General features: G+C 35.0%; 1 protein-coding gene across 6 annotated transcripts; it reads right to left on the bottom strand.

Annotated features, from left to right (window-relative positions):
- Positions 1–284: 284 nt before the first annotated feature.
- LOC114260780 (glucose-1-phosphate adenylyltransferase small subunit, chloroplastic/amyloplastic-like) lies at positions 285–5,710 on the bottom strand. Of its 6 annotated transcripts, XM_082891591.1 has the most exons (7): positions 4,875–5,710; positions 4,266–4,572; positions 3,881–4,057; positions 3,443–3,671; positions 2,649–2,734; positions 860–903; positions 285–630 (listed from the first exon to the last, which is right to left on the bottom strand). In XM_082891591.1, the coding sequence occupies exons 1-3, from the start codon at positions 4,910–4,912 to the stop codon at positions 3,896–3,898; spliced, it is 507 nt and encodes a 168-aa protein (XP_082747717.1). In that variant the 5' UTR covers positions 4,913–5,710; the 3' UTR covers positions 285–630; positions 860–903; positions 2,649–2,734; positions 3,443–3,671; positions 3,881–3,895. The 6 variants fall into 6 exon arrangements, with proteins under 6 accessions (XP_082747717.1, XP_028056770.2, XP_082747716.1 ...); XM_028200969.2 differs by lacking the exons at positions 285–630; positions 860–903 and having other exon boundaries at positions 2,648–2,734; XM_082891590.1 differs by lacking the exons at positions 285–630; positions 860–903 and having other exon boundaries at positions 2,648–2,734; positions 3,443–3,609.
- Positions 5,711–14,906: the final 9,196 nt, after the last annotated feature.

Genomic DNA, 14,906 nt, shown 5'->3' with positions numbered 1-14,906 from the left:
AAAGTAAAAAAATATATCAAGGTGGATTAGGGGCAAGGATTTGGGTATGTTGTATGAACCTTGTCAATATCTGCAATGATTTCAGGATTAAGCTCCATCTTGCATGCATCCAGGACTTGTTGCAGCTGCCACAACTTTGTTGCTCCAAAAACAGCACTGGCAACAGGAGGGTGTTTCAAAACAAAGGCTGAGAGTTAATAGTTGATGAGGCAAATACATAATGCAATGTATTTATTTCATCATTAAGCTACACCAAGAACATACAACACTATAAACAAAGGATATGAAAATTGATACACATTAAAAAACCATGATTTTGTCAAATGTATAGAAAATTAACTTACAAATATTAGAACTTACAACAGAACTTACAAATATTAGAACTTAGAATTGAGGTTTGGCCTTTTTTCATATATTAGAACTTACAAGTATTCAAATGAAAATTAACTTACAAATATTTAAAATATAATTTCAACAGAACTTCTACATTAATTTTCTAATATCTTGATTAGCTTCTCCACCAGGATTTGTCAAACTTGAACAGGAAGACAAAGGAAAATTCTGAATTTCTAGTTCATCTTCAGTATCCCAATCAATGTTATCACTCTCTTCCCCAGAGGCATTCCCACCCTACAAATAATTAAAACACCCACAAAGGAAAAGAAAATAAATCACAATTAAAATAGTTGACCACAAGGATGATTTTTTTTTTTCCTTTCAAGTTACTGACCAACATACCAATGGTTGCCAAACATTAAGGCTTTGTTTAATTTTGAAATAATGCACTATTAAGTAAAAATATAAGAGATTTAGAATTGAGGTTGAAGAGGTAAAAATTATATGAGAAAAGAATACGTACCATTTTGCAGTACCACTGGTTTGGTCCAAGCAAAGCCTCCCAAGCTTTACAAGAAATATATGAAAAAAGTTACCAAACTAGTGCAGCATACATAGCATAATTTAACAAGAGCAGTGTGGACCTTAAATTGTCTTATAAGTTAATAATCAAAAGGCCAAACTAAAATTACATACAATCAGTAATTAATATGCCAAGTCAACAATTGACCATCATAAGCACACATTCAATCCAATAATTGATTTCTTATACAAGGGTGACCGTTTCCCAGACCAGTTATGAAATAGCTAAAAGTCAACACTGAGTCTACGAAGAGATTATCAAAAAGATATACGGTGAACAAAAAGAAGAAAAAATACATAACATTATGTTCTAAATACACCAATACAGCTCTAATTAGCAAAAGATTTAAAAAATAAAAACTATTTGGATATTACTACGCTTATTTGGATATTGCACTTCACTAGTCCAACATCCAGATCTAACAATATGTGATCAAAAAGAGTTTTTAAACTTGGAAATAAAAAAATAAAAACTAATTTCTTTAGATCTAGATCAAGCTTAACAAAAGGAGGTACAACAGATTTCATTAACTAACTTTTGCTAAATCAAGTGTAGGAAGAAGTGTGAGCCCACATTTTATTCATCTTAACAATGAAATCTAGAGCGCAAGACAAGCATGCACATAAGAACACAGTTTATTAATTGATGACATATGTTCTTCAGAGTCAAGAATTAATTCTTTGGAATAAAACATAGCTGATATAATAAATGCCAAAAAACAACACTCAAGGATAGATTGTCAATAATTTATTACACTTTTTAATGAATATAACATGAATTGATAACACACACACACACACACAAAAAGCAGAACATAGCAGCAGACCTCATCAAGGATGTCATTCATATACGCAAAAGCTTGAGTAATAAATGCCAAAACACCATTGTACTTCTCATGCTTGTAATAGAAACAATTAGATACAAAATTAGATATCCACTACAGAAGTATATAGAACAAAAAATTTAATTGTATTAATCAGTTGCTTAGTAAAAGAGAAAAGAGAAACATACACTACCAAAGTCAATCAACAATACATTTATCACACTAAACATTAATCTCATTTGTTGTTCCTATTCAATATTCTATTTTGTTCAATAATATTTACTTGCTTGCCCAATTCTTTAAACGTAGAGATGAGAATGATATATAAGCAACAGCAAGAATAGATGGTGTGCTACTGATCTCATCTGATGATAACCAGTATGAAATGCATTGACAAATTTGGTCTTAAAACAAAAGAGGTGAGAAGGAACCTGTGAAAATATTATTTTTGGATGGTCTCACCATTATACTAAGTTTGAATGCCTAAATGTCTTGGCAAGTTGGTGAAAGAATTATTGAGCAAAGATCAGTGATATTTTATCAGTAACAATTGTCATAAAACACAAATGGCTATTAAAACATCACATTATGCCTTCACATGCTTACCAATACTTTTGATGCATTAACTAATATTTATCTTATATATGAAGATAGATAGATAGATAGACAAGTAGATAACATATAAATATATATGTCCGAAAATATGTAGTACACATCAAAGTTCTCGCTGCGTCAGATTAAATAACATATGTTTTCTACTCTCTTTTTTTATTTTCTTGGCTATTGATAAAGCCAAGAGATCATATAACAATCAGTAAACAAGTAGGTGCAATAGCAGAGTAGCGGAAATCTTGACCGACCACAGATTTTCACACACAACATAGCAAACAAACACAGACTACTCACAAAGAGAATGCGCAGCAATCTCTTCCATAGTATTATGTAGAAGCAGCACAAAACAACATTTCTAGACCTGGGAACTCCATAATATCCTGCAAACAACATCCACAACAGATCAACAAAGCAAAAGGCAAAAAGAAAGGCACCCTTAGCAGCCGAGACACTCTATGCATGACAAAAGAGGTTCAACTTGCTCAAACAAGAACTTGACTTAGACCATCTCCTCGAACACATGTTACATAGACTCGGACATGGATGTTTGGTATTCGCCAACTTGGCAAAATAAGGGTTGTATTTTTATATTTTTAAACTATTAAGTGAGATGAAATGGTATCATATATAATATAGTGTTAAAGAGGTATTTGATTTATAGACTGCAATATATATATATAGTGTTAAGTACATATCTCACACCATTGTTTATTTGATTTATTCTAAAGAGTCCATGTAACATGCCTGAAACTAGCTATCTTAGTTATTGTTCTAAGAGGATTAAAAATGTAGCTAGTGGTTTGGCTAACCAAACATGAAAGAAATATTACTTTTCTATTTTAAAGATGTTGTGTTGAGTTTATAAAAAATTATTTTAGATTAAAAAGAAAATAGAGTTTGTTGAAGAGTGTATTTAAGAAAGATAGCCAGCTAAAATAGAAAAGTAGTGTTTTTTTTTTAAAAAAAAACATTGATTAAAAATTTATTAGTTTGATGGAGATGCTCATACAAATGTACAAGAGAAGAGTGAAGAGGACATGGAAACTTTGCCACAAATTTCACACCTTTAATAGTGTTCAATAACTTACAGTAGGGAACGATCTTCCAACGCTGATTGTCGCCTTTCTTCCACTCCCAAAGAACAATAGTAGTGCCATCGTGAACACCGCCGTGATTTTTATCACCATTAAAAGCATCGACATTGAGGCGAATGTTATTAACCATCCTTATTGTTCTGTGACCATCACCCAAATCCCTACTCTCGGTCCATAGAACGAACTCATCAAGAACATCTGGGTTGTAATCTATCAGTTGCAGCTGCAAAAAAAATTTAATAGACCATATCAATATTTAAAAATAATAATAACAGATTCAAAGAAGGGACAAAGGTGGCTATTTAATTTATTGTTTTGGACTTGCAAAAAGGTGGATTGGTCATATATAGCCTAAAATGACAATAGTGTAAATGTACATACACAATTAAGCCACATAAAAGTATATGTACATATCAACATGATAGAACCCACCTTTGATGAATCCTGTCAACATCTCAAATGGAATTCATCATATGTGCCCTGGCAGCAATCCAACAATAAATTAGGGATACTAGAGCCGAAATTCTGGTCCCCAGTAAGAATCAAGAATTCTAGAACATTGTGTTCCTCAAATCGCCACAAATACTGTCTCACAGCATCAGCTGTACCCTACTAACCAATAAAAATACAAATCAATACAGGGTGTCTAGCAAACGCTGAAGTGAAGGGAAAATGAGGCATTAAGCAAAACAAAATTGGTTTGTAAGTGATGCACTAATAGCAGCTATTTGCATCAAACCACAACTTATAATGAGGTACATTAGAAATCTGGGGCAGATTACTCTTTTCCTAGTTTAGAGTTCAGATTTTATACTACCTGGAACCAATTGGGGTTCTTTGGGCTTTGCTGAGCAGTAAGAACTTCAACAAAACCTTCATTCTTGTAGCCACCCATGTTACTTGTGTATGCCCATGAAAGGTGATGATTTAGAGATGCAGAATTGAATTGTGTAAGAACATAGATCTTTGATATGTTTCTGTTCAGGCAATTCCTGACCGGAATGTCAATCAGGCGATAATTTGCTCCTAAAGGAACTAGTTTTGCTCTCTTCTTTGTAAGAGGGTAAAGGCGAGTCCCAGCTCCACCCCCAAGTATAATTTCCAGAACACTCTGTAAGAATATCCTGTTCCATTCACTAAAAAAGTTTAGTAACAAAACGTAAAAGAGAAAAGAGAATGTAGTTCGTTCCAAGAAAGAAATAGTATCCTGGATCTATAACTAGTGACAACACAGTCAAATCAGTTCCAATTTCATCAACAGTTTTAGATCAAATTGTCGTTTCAATTTTGCTCCAAACTCATACACAGTTCTTTGCGCTTTGGTAATTTAACTATACATGCGTGTATGTATATGATACATGTATCGAAATATCACACAATGCAACATTTTTTAAACGAATACAGAAAAGAAGGAGAAGGAACTAACTCTGCTTGCATCAGGATCGAGACAAGTCTGCGAATCATAGACGGCCTTGGGAGAGACAATGAATGGAGTCCTGTTGCCGGAAGAAGCCTCAGAACGCCGCTGTGGAGAGGCCGATTTTGGCGAGATCTTGTCACCGGAGAGATGAGACGAGCAAAGGAAAGCCTCCGAGATGGCGTCGCACGAAGGTTTTCTCTCTCGCAGGCAAGGCTGGCAGTGCTGTGAGGACGGTGCAGACGGTGGTGGCGGTGGAGCTTCGAAATCGAAACCGCTCTGAATCTCAAAGATGAATCTGTGAGAATGGTAAGGTTTTAGAGAGGGTTGAGAGAGAGACGAGATTTGAAGGTGTGAGGATTCAGAATAAGGGTTTACAAAGGCTTTAACAATTGTTCTCAGATTCAAAATAGGCTTCGAAATTGAGAGAAAGAATCACCGAAACATAAATTTCGAAATCAAAATCGAAATCGCCAAGATGAATCACCGAGATTGTATCATTTTGAGATGAATCAGCAAAAGATGAATCCATCCGTTGAGAGGTTTACAGAGAGAGAGAGAGAGAGAGAGAGAGCGCGAACGACAGACTGAGTGGGTGAGTAAGAGATTAGGGCCACAAAATGTATTATATATTTGATTTCCCTCAGTATTCACCAGCTAGCCCATTTAAGATTGAGAGAGAAAGACATTTGAAGGCGCTTTCAAGCGTCTTCTGTTATTGAAACGTTGTCGTTTTAATTTTAAAAAAAAGTGACGTTTAAAAAACGCCATTAAATATTATAAATGGTGGCGTTTAATAAAACGTCGCTAAATAAACGTCGTTAAAACTGATATTTCCTGTAGTGTCTGTTCTTCAACAACGTACTTCACTTCACTACTTATACCTAAACAAAAGAGTGAGGCCCAAGCCAACTATATTACACACGTTGATTTTCACTCTCGTGCCACCTGCACGTAGGTGTCTTTAGGCCACCTGTTTGGCCCTTGCTTTTGTCTCTAGGAATTTGCCAAGGGTCATCTTGGCCCTACCGAAGTCTTGGCTGTTTATTTATTTATTTATTTTATATATTTATTTATTTATTATATTATTTCAATTATAAAAGTTGTAATTCTTAAAATCACTTATGATTATACGTTAAGTCCACGTCTATAAAACATCACTTATCACTTACTAAAATATTTAACTTGTGGTGTCTCACAATTTATTTCCTTAACAATTTAATTGATTAATTCTCAATTTCTTAAATTATACATTTATTTATTTTTTATTATAATTATTATTGTTATTATTTATTTATTTTTATTTTTTTTAATTCTATTTATTACAATATTAAAATTAAAAAAGAAAATTCGAGTGTCACAAAACCAATTTAGATTGATTTATGGTTTGACCCATTTTTTAAACATGTCTCGTTCGAATAAAAATTTAATAGAGCAATGATACTCTGTATAATACAATCATGGCATCACCGGCTTTATAATATTACCATCCAATCATAAAATAATACATAAAGAAAGTGAACCCTACCACCATGGCTACCTTATCCAATTCATCTCAATAACCAGCACAAGTGTAGCAAAGCCAAATAATATCACTTCGTTTAACTCAATTTTTCTTACAACAATGATAGAGATCACTAATTTTGGAACTCTAAAAAGATCACTAATGACATGACACTCAATAAAAAAAGAAAAAAAATACAATACCCAGGCCAAAACATCAAATCATTTATGATAAGACCCACTGCCACATCATTAATGACAACACTAATTAGTACTCTCACTCATTTTTCTTTTTCTTATTCACAACTTACCCACTGGTGCGTCTAGCTATAGACTATTATCGCCACACAAAAAAATAAGAAAATCATATTACAAATCAGGGAGAAGCTTTTTATAATTACAAGACAACTGGATAAAATAATTTTAATTATAAAGGTTGGAGATTGTTCCCCACGCACCAAATAAAACTCTTTCTTCCTTACATTTCTTTCATCTGTCTTTGTTCGTCTCCCCCCCCCCCCCCTCTCTCTTCCTCGGGTTCTCTATTATTTTCTCTCTTTCTTCTTTTTTCCTTTTTATTTTATTTTCATTTATTTTTTAGAAAAAAACATGTATAACTTTTAATATATAAATTTATTTTTTATAAAATTAATTTTGTTGAAAAGATATTAATGATATCTTCAAAATGAGACTAATATTAAATATATAATTTTAAAATTTAAAATAAATAAACAAAATACACTATTTTTAAAAATTACATAACTAAAATATAATTAGTTAGTATGAATAATAAAACTATCTAAAATTACTTAAATAAAAATTATTATTTAAGCATCTAAGTAAAAATATAAAAATTAAAACAATACAGCTGTGCTGAGGGTAAATGATACACAAAAATAAAATAAAATAAAATAAAAATAAAACGTTAGATTTCTCTCATATCGGTCATCTCAACTTGAGTGAATGTTAGGGATTCGTAGATCCACTTCGGAACCGATTTTGATAATTTAAACCGTTCACTTTTTAGGATTCATTGAGAAAAATGTTTATGCAAAAAATTAAAATGATCGAATATTGATAGTTATATGTTTGAACCAAATTTGTATTATAAAAAAATTGATGGTTAATCTTAAAATTATATTTATCGTCCATTTTTTCTAAATAAATACGATTCAAAGATATGGTTACCGATATCCAATTATATTGATTTTTTACATGAATATTTTACTCAATAAGTCTTAAAATGTGAATTGTTCATATCACCGAAATCAATTTCAAAATGGACGTACTAAGCCCAAATACTCTCTCAAGTTGGGATGATAATTTAATAGAAGACAAACCCTAACAGACTCTATTCTAGTATGTTTTCAAAATATATATTTTAAAAATATATGTAAACTTCGATGAAAATAAATAGAAAAAATATTAACTCAAATTATAAAAAAAATTAAAATATTCAAACATACAAATATAAATATATATATATATATATTTGTTCAAAAAAGACAGAATCATATGAAAATGAAAATGATTTTTTTTACCAAACTATTTTTTATTTTTTTAGAAAAAAATAGAAGACAAAATTTAAAAATTCAACCAAATATTTTATATTTCAACTTTAAAAATAGTTACAAAAATTAGTTCAAAAAAATTAATCACGCAGTATATTTCAATTCAATCTATACTCAAGTGCCAATTCAATCTGTATGGGGATAGAAGTCCAGTCTGTGAAGGGTGCAAATCTATTCTGTGTGGGATGAAAGTCGAGTCTGTATGAAGTGCAAATCTATTCTGTGTGGGCTGCAAGTGCACTTTGTGCAAGTCAAATTTATGTGGTGTAACACCCCTAATATAATTACAATAATTCATCTGCAAATGACTAATACAAGATAACATAAACAAAATAATAAACTTTCATTAATCAGAGTTAATTTACAAAAAATGACACATGCGATATACATTCATATAAGCTCTACCCTAAATGTATAGCATATGATACTAACTTAATGATCAACAAAATAAGTGCCGTACTCGCTTACAGCTTTCCAAGACTAAGCTTGGTTACAACAAAAGAGAGAGTCTTAAACTCCTTACATATAAAGCCCTAGACTTGTGCAAATATTAAATACAAGTTAAGAAAAATAGAGCCTTCAGCTCCTAGGTTCTCCCAAGCTAAGCCCTTGGAGAAGGCATGTTGTAACGCCCTCAAAATAATACATAAACCCAACATTCAAGATATCCATAGACATGCGAGAATAAAACATATTTCCATTTATCAGAGTATTCATTACAAAAGTATTACATGTTGACAACAAAAGTAAATGCTCTACAAGCTTACAACTTTCCAAGCCAACACTTGGTTACAAAAAGAGAGTACTAACTCAAATACACATTAAGATTTTGGCTTGAATTTACATGTAATACCAAAAGAGAACAACAAAAAGAGCTATCAGCCTCAAGCCTCCCAAGCTATGTCCTTGGAGGTGGCATATCACCTGAACCTGAAAATGATCTCCCATATAGGGTGAGCCAAAGCCCAGTAGAGATATATTAAACCAAATATAAGAAATTACTAAAACGTTAGCATTCGATAGATGATTAACACTTGTAAACCAACTTACAACACTTTCCAGTTCCATGACAGATAAGTTCATATTTCATTACACCTTCCTTTACTTCCAATTCAAATTTATAAACATGGCTCATTATCTAGCCAAACAAGTAAATGAGACTACACTCATATCAAAACACTTCCAATACTTCAATTATCAATGAAGTCCATCCCCTATCTCCTCCCAAACAGGTTTGAGAGTACATCCCCTATATTCTCTCAAACCATGGAGTACATCCCATATCTCCTTCCAAACAGTATACATATACAATGTATTTAAACAGTTCATCATATACCATGACCAATCAATACACAATTTCGATGTATTATTCCAACTGTCATATTCAATGACATATTCCAAGTGATTAGTTTCAGTTTTCCCTAATCAACATACAATGTCTACAACAATCAAGACTATCCTCCACCGATAGCCCAAAGCGGTTATCACTAAACAAATAATAAATTTATCAAACAGATAAATTATCAACATTTTCATAGGTGAGTGGTTAATTAAACCAACTACACCATTCAATACCACAACTTTTCAATTTCATGACTTTCAACTCAATTCCATATTTTCCCAAATTAATTATTCAAATTAAATTATTCAACATAATTAGGGCATTTTCCCCCTTTTTCAAATATCAACCCTAAGGTTCAATTTCATTAATTTAACAACAATTCTTCCATTTTCCAAGGTCTCATATACACATGGGTTTAACATTTGAAAACCCCCTTTTTATAACCTCAAATCAAACACGAACTTTCCCAAAATTACCAAACAACACCATCTAATCAAAATGACTAATATTTATGTCAAAACTCATAAGATGGAGTAGGGTATCCCTACCTCGAAGTTAGAAGCCCAAAGGAGTAGATGAAGAAAACTCAAAGTGCTCCAAATTCGCGATTTTTCAGATTAAAGTGAAGCCCACGCCACCCTCTATCTTTTTTACAAAGAGATTAGGCTAGAAACACTCTAGGAGTAGATGGAATCTTAGAGAGAAGGTGTATATAGAGAGAGGAGCAGCCGGATCTAGGGTTTGTGTAAAGAAGGTGATGGAAAAGTAAAGTGTAATCCGCTGCTGCCAATTGATATATTCGAGGCTCGCTCGAGCGAAGAAATGGTCGCTCGAGCGACCAGACACAAAAAAACCTCGCTCGAGCGCAGAAAGCCTCGCTCGAGCCAACAATTCGAAGCATCAGGTCTGCAACCCAGAAGCACGCTCGAGTGAAAAAAAGCTCGCTCAAGCGAAGAAATCCAAAACATAGTCTTCGCTCGCTCGAGCAAAGAAAAGCTCGCTCGAGCCAAGAAATGCAACCTTCAGGTCCAAAACCAGATGAAGACGTACGCTCGAGCGAAGGAACCCTGGCTCGAGTGAAGGAGCTAAAACACAGAGCTCGCTCGAGCGAAGACACCAAAATCTGGGTAGCAACCATTTGTTTCTAATCACAACCAACCTGTTACAAACCTGCCCAACACATCCTAAAACTCATATATAAGGAATTAAAGGACGGAAAAGAAACATATATAACAACCGACATCTACGGAGCCAAGTCCGGAATACAATAACCAATGGAGGGGAAACCGGGATCGCTATAAGCATGTCACCAGCACCTGAAAATGATTTTCCTAAGTAGGGTAAGCCAAAATCCAGTAGAGACAATCTATCACAATATATGAATCTTAACAAAGATATAAATGAGATGCACATGTTCAATATACTACAAAAAATTCGCTTTCTTGCGACGGTAAAATACCGTCGCCAATACCATAGAAGCCGTCTCAAATGCTTTTTTGTGACGGTAAATAGCTTTTAGCGACGGTACAAGGGGGGTCGCAAAAAAAGGGGTAGCTAAAGGTCTTTAGCGACGGTAAACGCCGTCGCAAAAATATTGGCGACGGCAAAAATGTCTTTTAGCGACGGCAAAATACTGTCGCAATTAATCTGTAAAAATCTGAAGTTTTGAGATGACACTAAAATACCGTCGCTAATATGGTTATTTGCGACGGGAAAATACCGTCGCAAAAGGGTTTATCTGAGACGGTAAAAATACCGTCGCTAAAAAGGGTTATTTGCGACGGGTTTAATACCGTCATTAATACTGTTATTTGCGATAGAAAACTGTGCCGTCTCTAAAAAATATTATTTGCGACGGTGAAAGTACCGTCGCTAAAGGCCTTTTGTTCATATTGCCAATATCATTGGCGACGGCTACGCTACCGTCGCAAAAAACCTAGTTCTAACAAAAAATGCAGTTTTAAAATTATTAAAAATATGCAAATTACCTGTATTAAATAAAAATAACTAAAAAAAATCGATAACTATATAATAATATAAAAATTCCTGTATATAAATAAAATTTCATCCATAATTAAAGTACTCTCCCATTTATAACAACACATCATCAAAATTATCTAACCACATAATTTTGCATAATACATACATAATGTTGTTCACAAATCTAAATAATGTAAATCAAAAATAAAAGTTTTCTTCATAAACAAAAGTCCCTCGCAATCTTCACACGGCTGCATTCCACAAGAAGCAAACTACTACTCAGGAAATATCTGAAAATAAAAAATAAAAATAATTAGTGACAATATAATTATGTATTAATATTTTAATTACAAAAAAACATAAAAAATTAATTACTATATAATTACAAAGATAGTTAAGTAAATAATTTTGGCTAGATAGAAATCCGACCCTAACTCCCAAACCAGAAACCCGATTCGAGTCTCGTCTTCTCCCACAAGTCTCTCGTGCCTAGGCGATCATGTGTGCCAAGTTTCGTGCTAAACCGACCCCTTTTGGTGATTTTGGAGCGTCAACACCTCGAATTCAAGTTTCTTAAGGAACTAGTTTGCCTAGACCGAAATACGACTCTAACTCCCAAACCGGGAAACCGATTACAGTCCCGTCTTCTCCCACAAGTCTCTCGTGCCTAGGCGATCGTGTGTGCCAAGTTCCGTGCCAATCCGACCCCGTTGGGTGATTTTGGAACGTTAACACTTCGAATTCAAGTTTCTTAAGAAATTAGTTTGCCTAGAGTGAAATCCGTCTCTAATTCCTAATCCGGGAACCCCATTGGAGTCCCGTCTTCACCCACAAGTCTCTCGTGCCTAGGCGGTCGTGTGTGCCAAGTTTCATGCCAATCCGACCCCATTTGGTGATTTTGGAGTGTCAACACCTCGAATTTAAGTTTCTTAAGGAACTAGTTTGCCTAAACCGAAATATGGCTCTAACTCCTAAACCGGGAAACCGATTGGAGTCCCATCTTCTCCCACAAGTCTCTCGTGCCTAGGCAGTCGTGTGTGCCAAGTTTCGTGCCAATCTGACCCCATTTGGTGATTTTGGGGTGTCAACACCTCGAATTTAAGTTTCTTAAAGAACTAGTTTGCCTAAACCGAAATATGGCTCTAACTCCCAAACCGGGAACCCGATTGGAGTCCCGTCTTTTCCCACAAGTCTCTCGTGGCTAGGCAGTCGTGTGTGCCAAGTTTCGTGCCAATCCGACCCCTTTTGGTGATTTTGGAGCGTCAACATCTCGAAGTCAAGTTTCTTAAGGAACTAGTTTGCCTAGACCGAAATACGGCTCTAACTCCCAAACCGGGAAACCGATTACAGTCCCGTCTTCTCCCACAAGTCTCTCGTGCCTAGGCGGTCGTGTGTGCCAAGTTCTGTGCCAATCCGACCCTGTTTGGTGATTTTGGAACGTTAACACTTCGAATTCAAGTTTCTTAAGGAATTAGTTTGCCTAGAGTGAAATCCGTCTCTAATTCCTAATCCGGGAACCCGATTGGAGTCCCGTCTTCACCCACAAGTCTCTTGTGCCTAGGCGGTCGTGTGTGCCAAGTTTCGTGCCAATCCGACCCCATTTGGTGCTTTTGGAGTGTCAACACCTCGAATTTATATTTCTTAAAGAACTAGTTTGCCTAAACCGAAATATGGCTCTAACTCCCAAACCGGGAAACCGATTGGAGTCCCGTCTTCTCCCACAAGTCTCTCGTGGCTAGGCGGTCGTGTGTGCCAAGTTTCGTGCCAATCCGACCCCATTTGGTGATTTTGGGGTGTCAACACCTCGAATTTAAGTTTCTTAAAGAACTAGTTTGCCTAAACCGAAATATGGCTCTAACTCCCAAACTGGGAACCCGATTGGAGTCCCGTCTTCTCCCACAAGTCTCTCGTGCCTAGGCGGTCGTGTGTGCCAAGTTTCGTGCCAATCCGACCCCATTTGGTGATTTTGGGGTGTCAACACTTCGAATTTAAGTTTCTTAAAGAACTAGTTTGCCTAAACCGAAATATGTCTCTAATTCCTAATCCGGGAACCCGATTGGAGTCCCGTCTTCTCCCACAAGTCTCTCGTGGCTAGGCAGTCGTGTGTGCCAAGTTTCGTGCCAATCCGACCCCATTTGGTGATTTTGGGGTGTCAACACCTCGAATTTAAGTTTCTTAAGGAACTAGTTTGCCTAAACCGAAATATGGCTCTAACTCCCAAACCAGAAACCCGATTGGAGTCCCGTCTTCTCCCACAAGTCTCTCGTGCCTAGGCAGTCGTGTGTGCTAAGTTTCGTGCCAATCCGACCCCATTTGGTGATTTTGGGGTGTCAACACCTCGAATTTAAGTTTCTTAAAGAACTAGTTTGCCTAAACCGAAATATGGCTCTAACTCCCAAACCGGGAAACCGATTGGAGTCCCGTCTTCTCCCACAAGTCTCTCGTGCCTAGGCGGTCGTGTGTGCCAAGTTCCGTACCAATCCGACCCCGTTTGGTGATTTTGGAACGTTAACACTTCGAATTCAAGTTTCTTAAGGAATTAGTTTGCCTAGAGTGAAATCCGTCTCTAATTCCTAATCCGGGAACCCGATTCGAGTCTCGTCTTCTCCCACAAGTCTCTCGTGCCTAGGCGATCATGTGTGCCAAGTTTCGTGCTAAACCGACCCCTTTTGGTGATTTTGGAGCGTCAACACCTCGAATTTAAGTTTCTTAAAGAACTAGTTTGTCTAAACCGAAATATGGCTCTAACTCCCAAACCGGGAACCCGATTCGAGTCCCGTCTTCTCCCACAAGTCTCTCGTGTCTAGGCTGTAGAGACCCTAGTTTTTGGTAATTACACTTGATACCCAAAGCCTTAGGTTAATTAAATTTTAATCCCAAATTTTATAAAATTTTACAAAATGGTCCAAGAAAGAATTATTTTTCTGTATTTTATTTTGTATTATAATTAAATCATAGAATGCCATTTTTTATATTTGGAAATACCCTAACACTTGGCTTTTATTTATGTACCTCCTAGTTTCTAAATTAATTCATCAAATTTATTTTTAGCCTAATTGAATATTTATTAGTTCTTTGAATTTTTATTATTTTCTTTGAACCTTTATTATTTAATTGAGCAAATAAATATCTTTAAATAAATATCTTTAAATAAATATCTACACATATCTTTAAATAAATAGTTTTATTATTTATTTTAATACTTATTTGAGCAATGGAAAAATATCTAGATTTTTATGCTTTTTCTTAGTCATTAAGCTAGCCCTATTTCATGGCTTATAAACTGAGAACTTTGTCTCAATTTTCACCACACATTTTCAACAGCCTAGGGAGAGGGTGAGAGGGTGAAAGTGTGATCAAAGGAAGTAGAGAAGAAGAAGAAGAAAAAAAAAATAATAATAAGGGTGACTCTCAAAAAGGTAAGAACATACCCCTCCTTTGTCTTCTCCAATTCTTTCACCATCTCCTTCTATTGTCTAGTATGCCTCTTGTGTTGCAAATTAATGGTAAATAGGGTTTTTGGTATATGTTGAAGTGTGGATATGATCAATTGCCATTGTCTTACAAATTTGTGAAATTAGGCACTGCTGCAACTTCCTTAATTTAAAATAAATATCAAATCTATTTAATTCTCAAATCTGAATT

Source organism: Camellia sinensis, chromosome 10, assembly GCF_055761805.1.
Source record: "Camellia sinensis isolate YWXY chromosome 10, ASM5576180v1, whole genome shotgun sequence".
NCBI classification, from domain to species: domain Eukaryota; kingdom Viridiplantae; phylum Streptophyta; class Magnoliopsida; order Ericales; family Theaceae; genus Camellia; species Camellia sinensis.
Note: the sequence above shows the minus strand (reverse complement) of the source record. Positions and strands in the feature narration are given on the sequence as shown.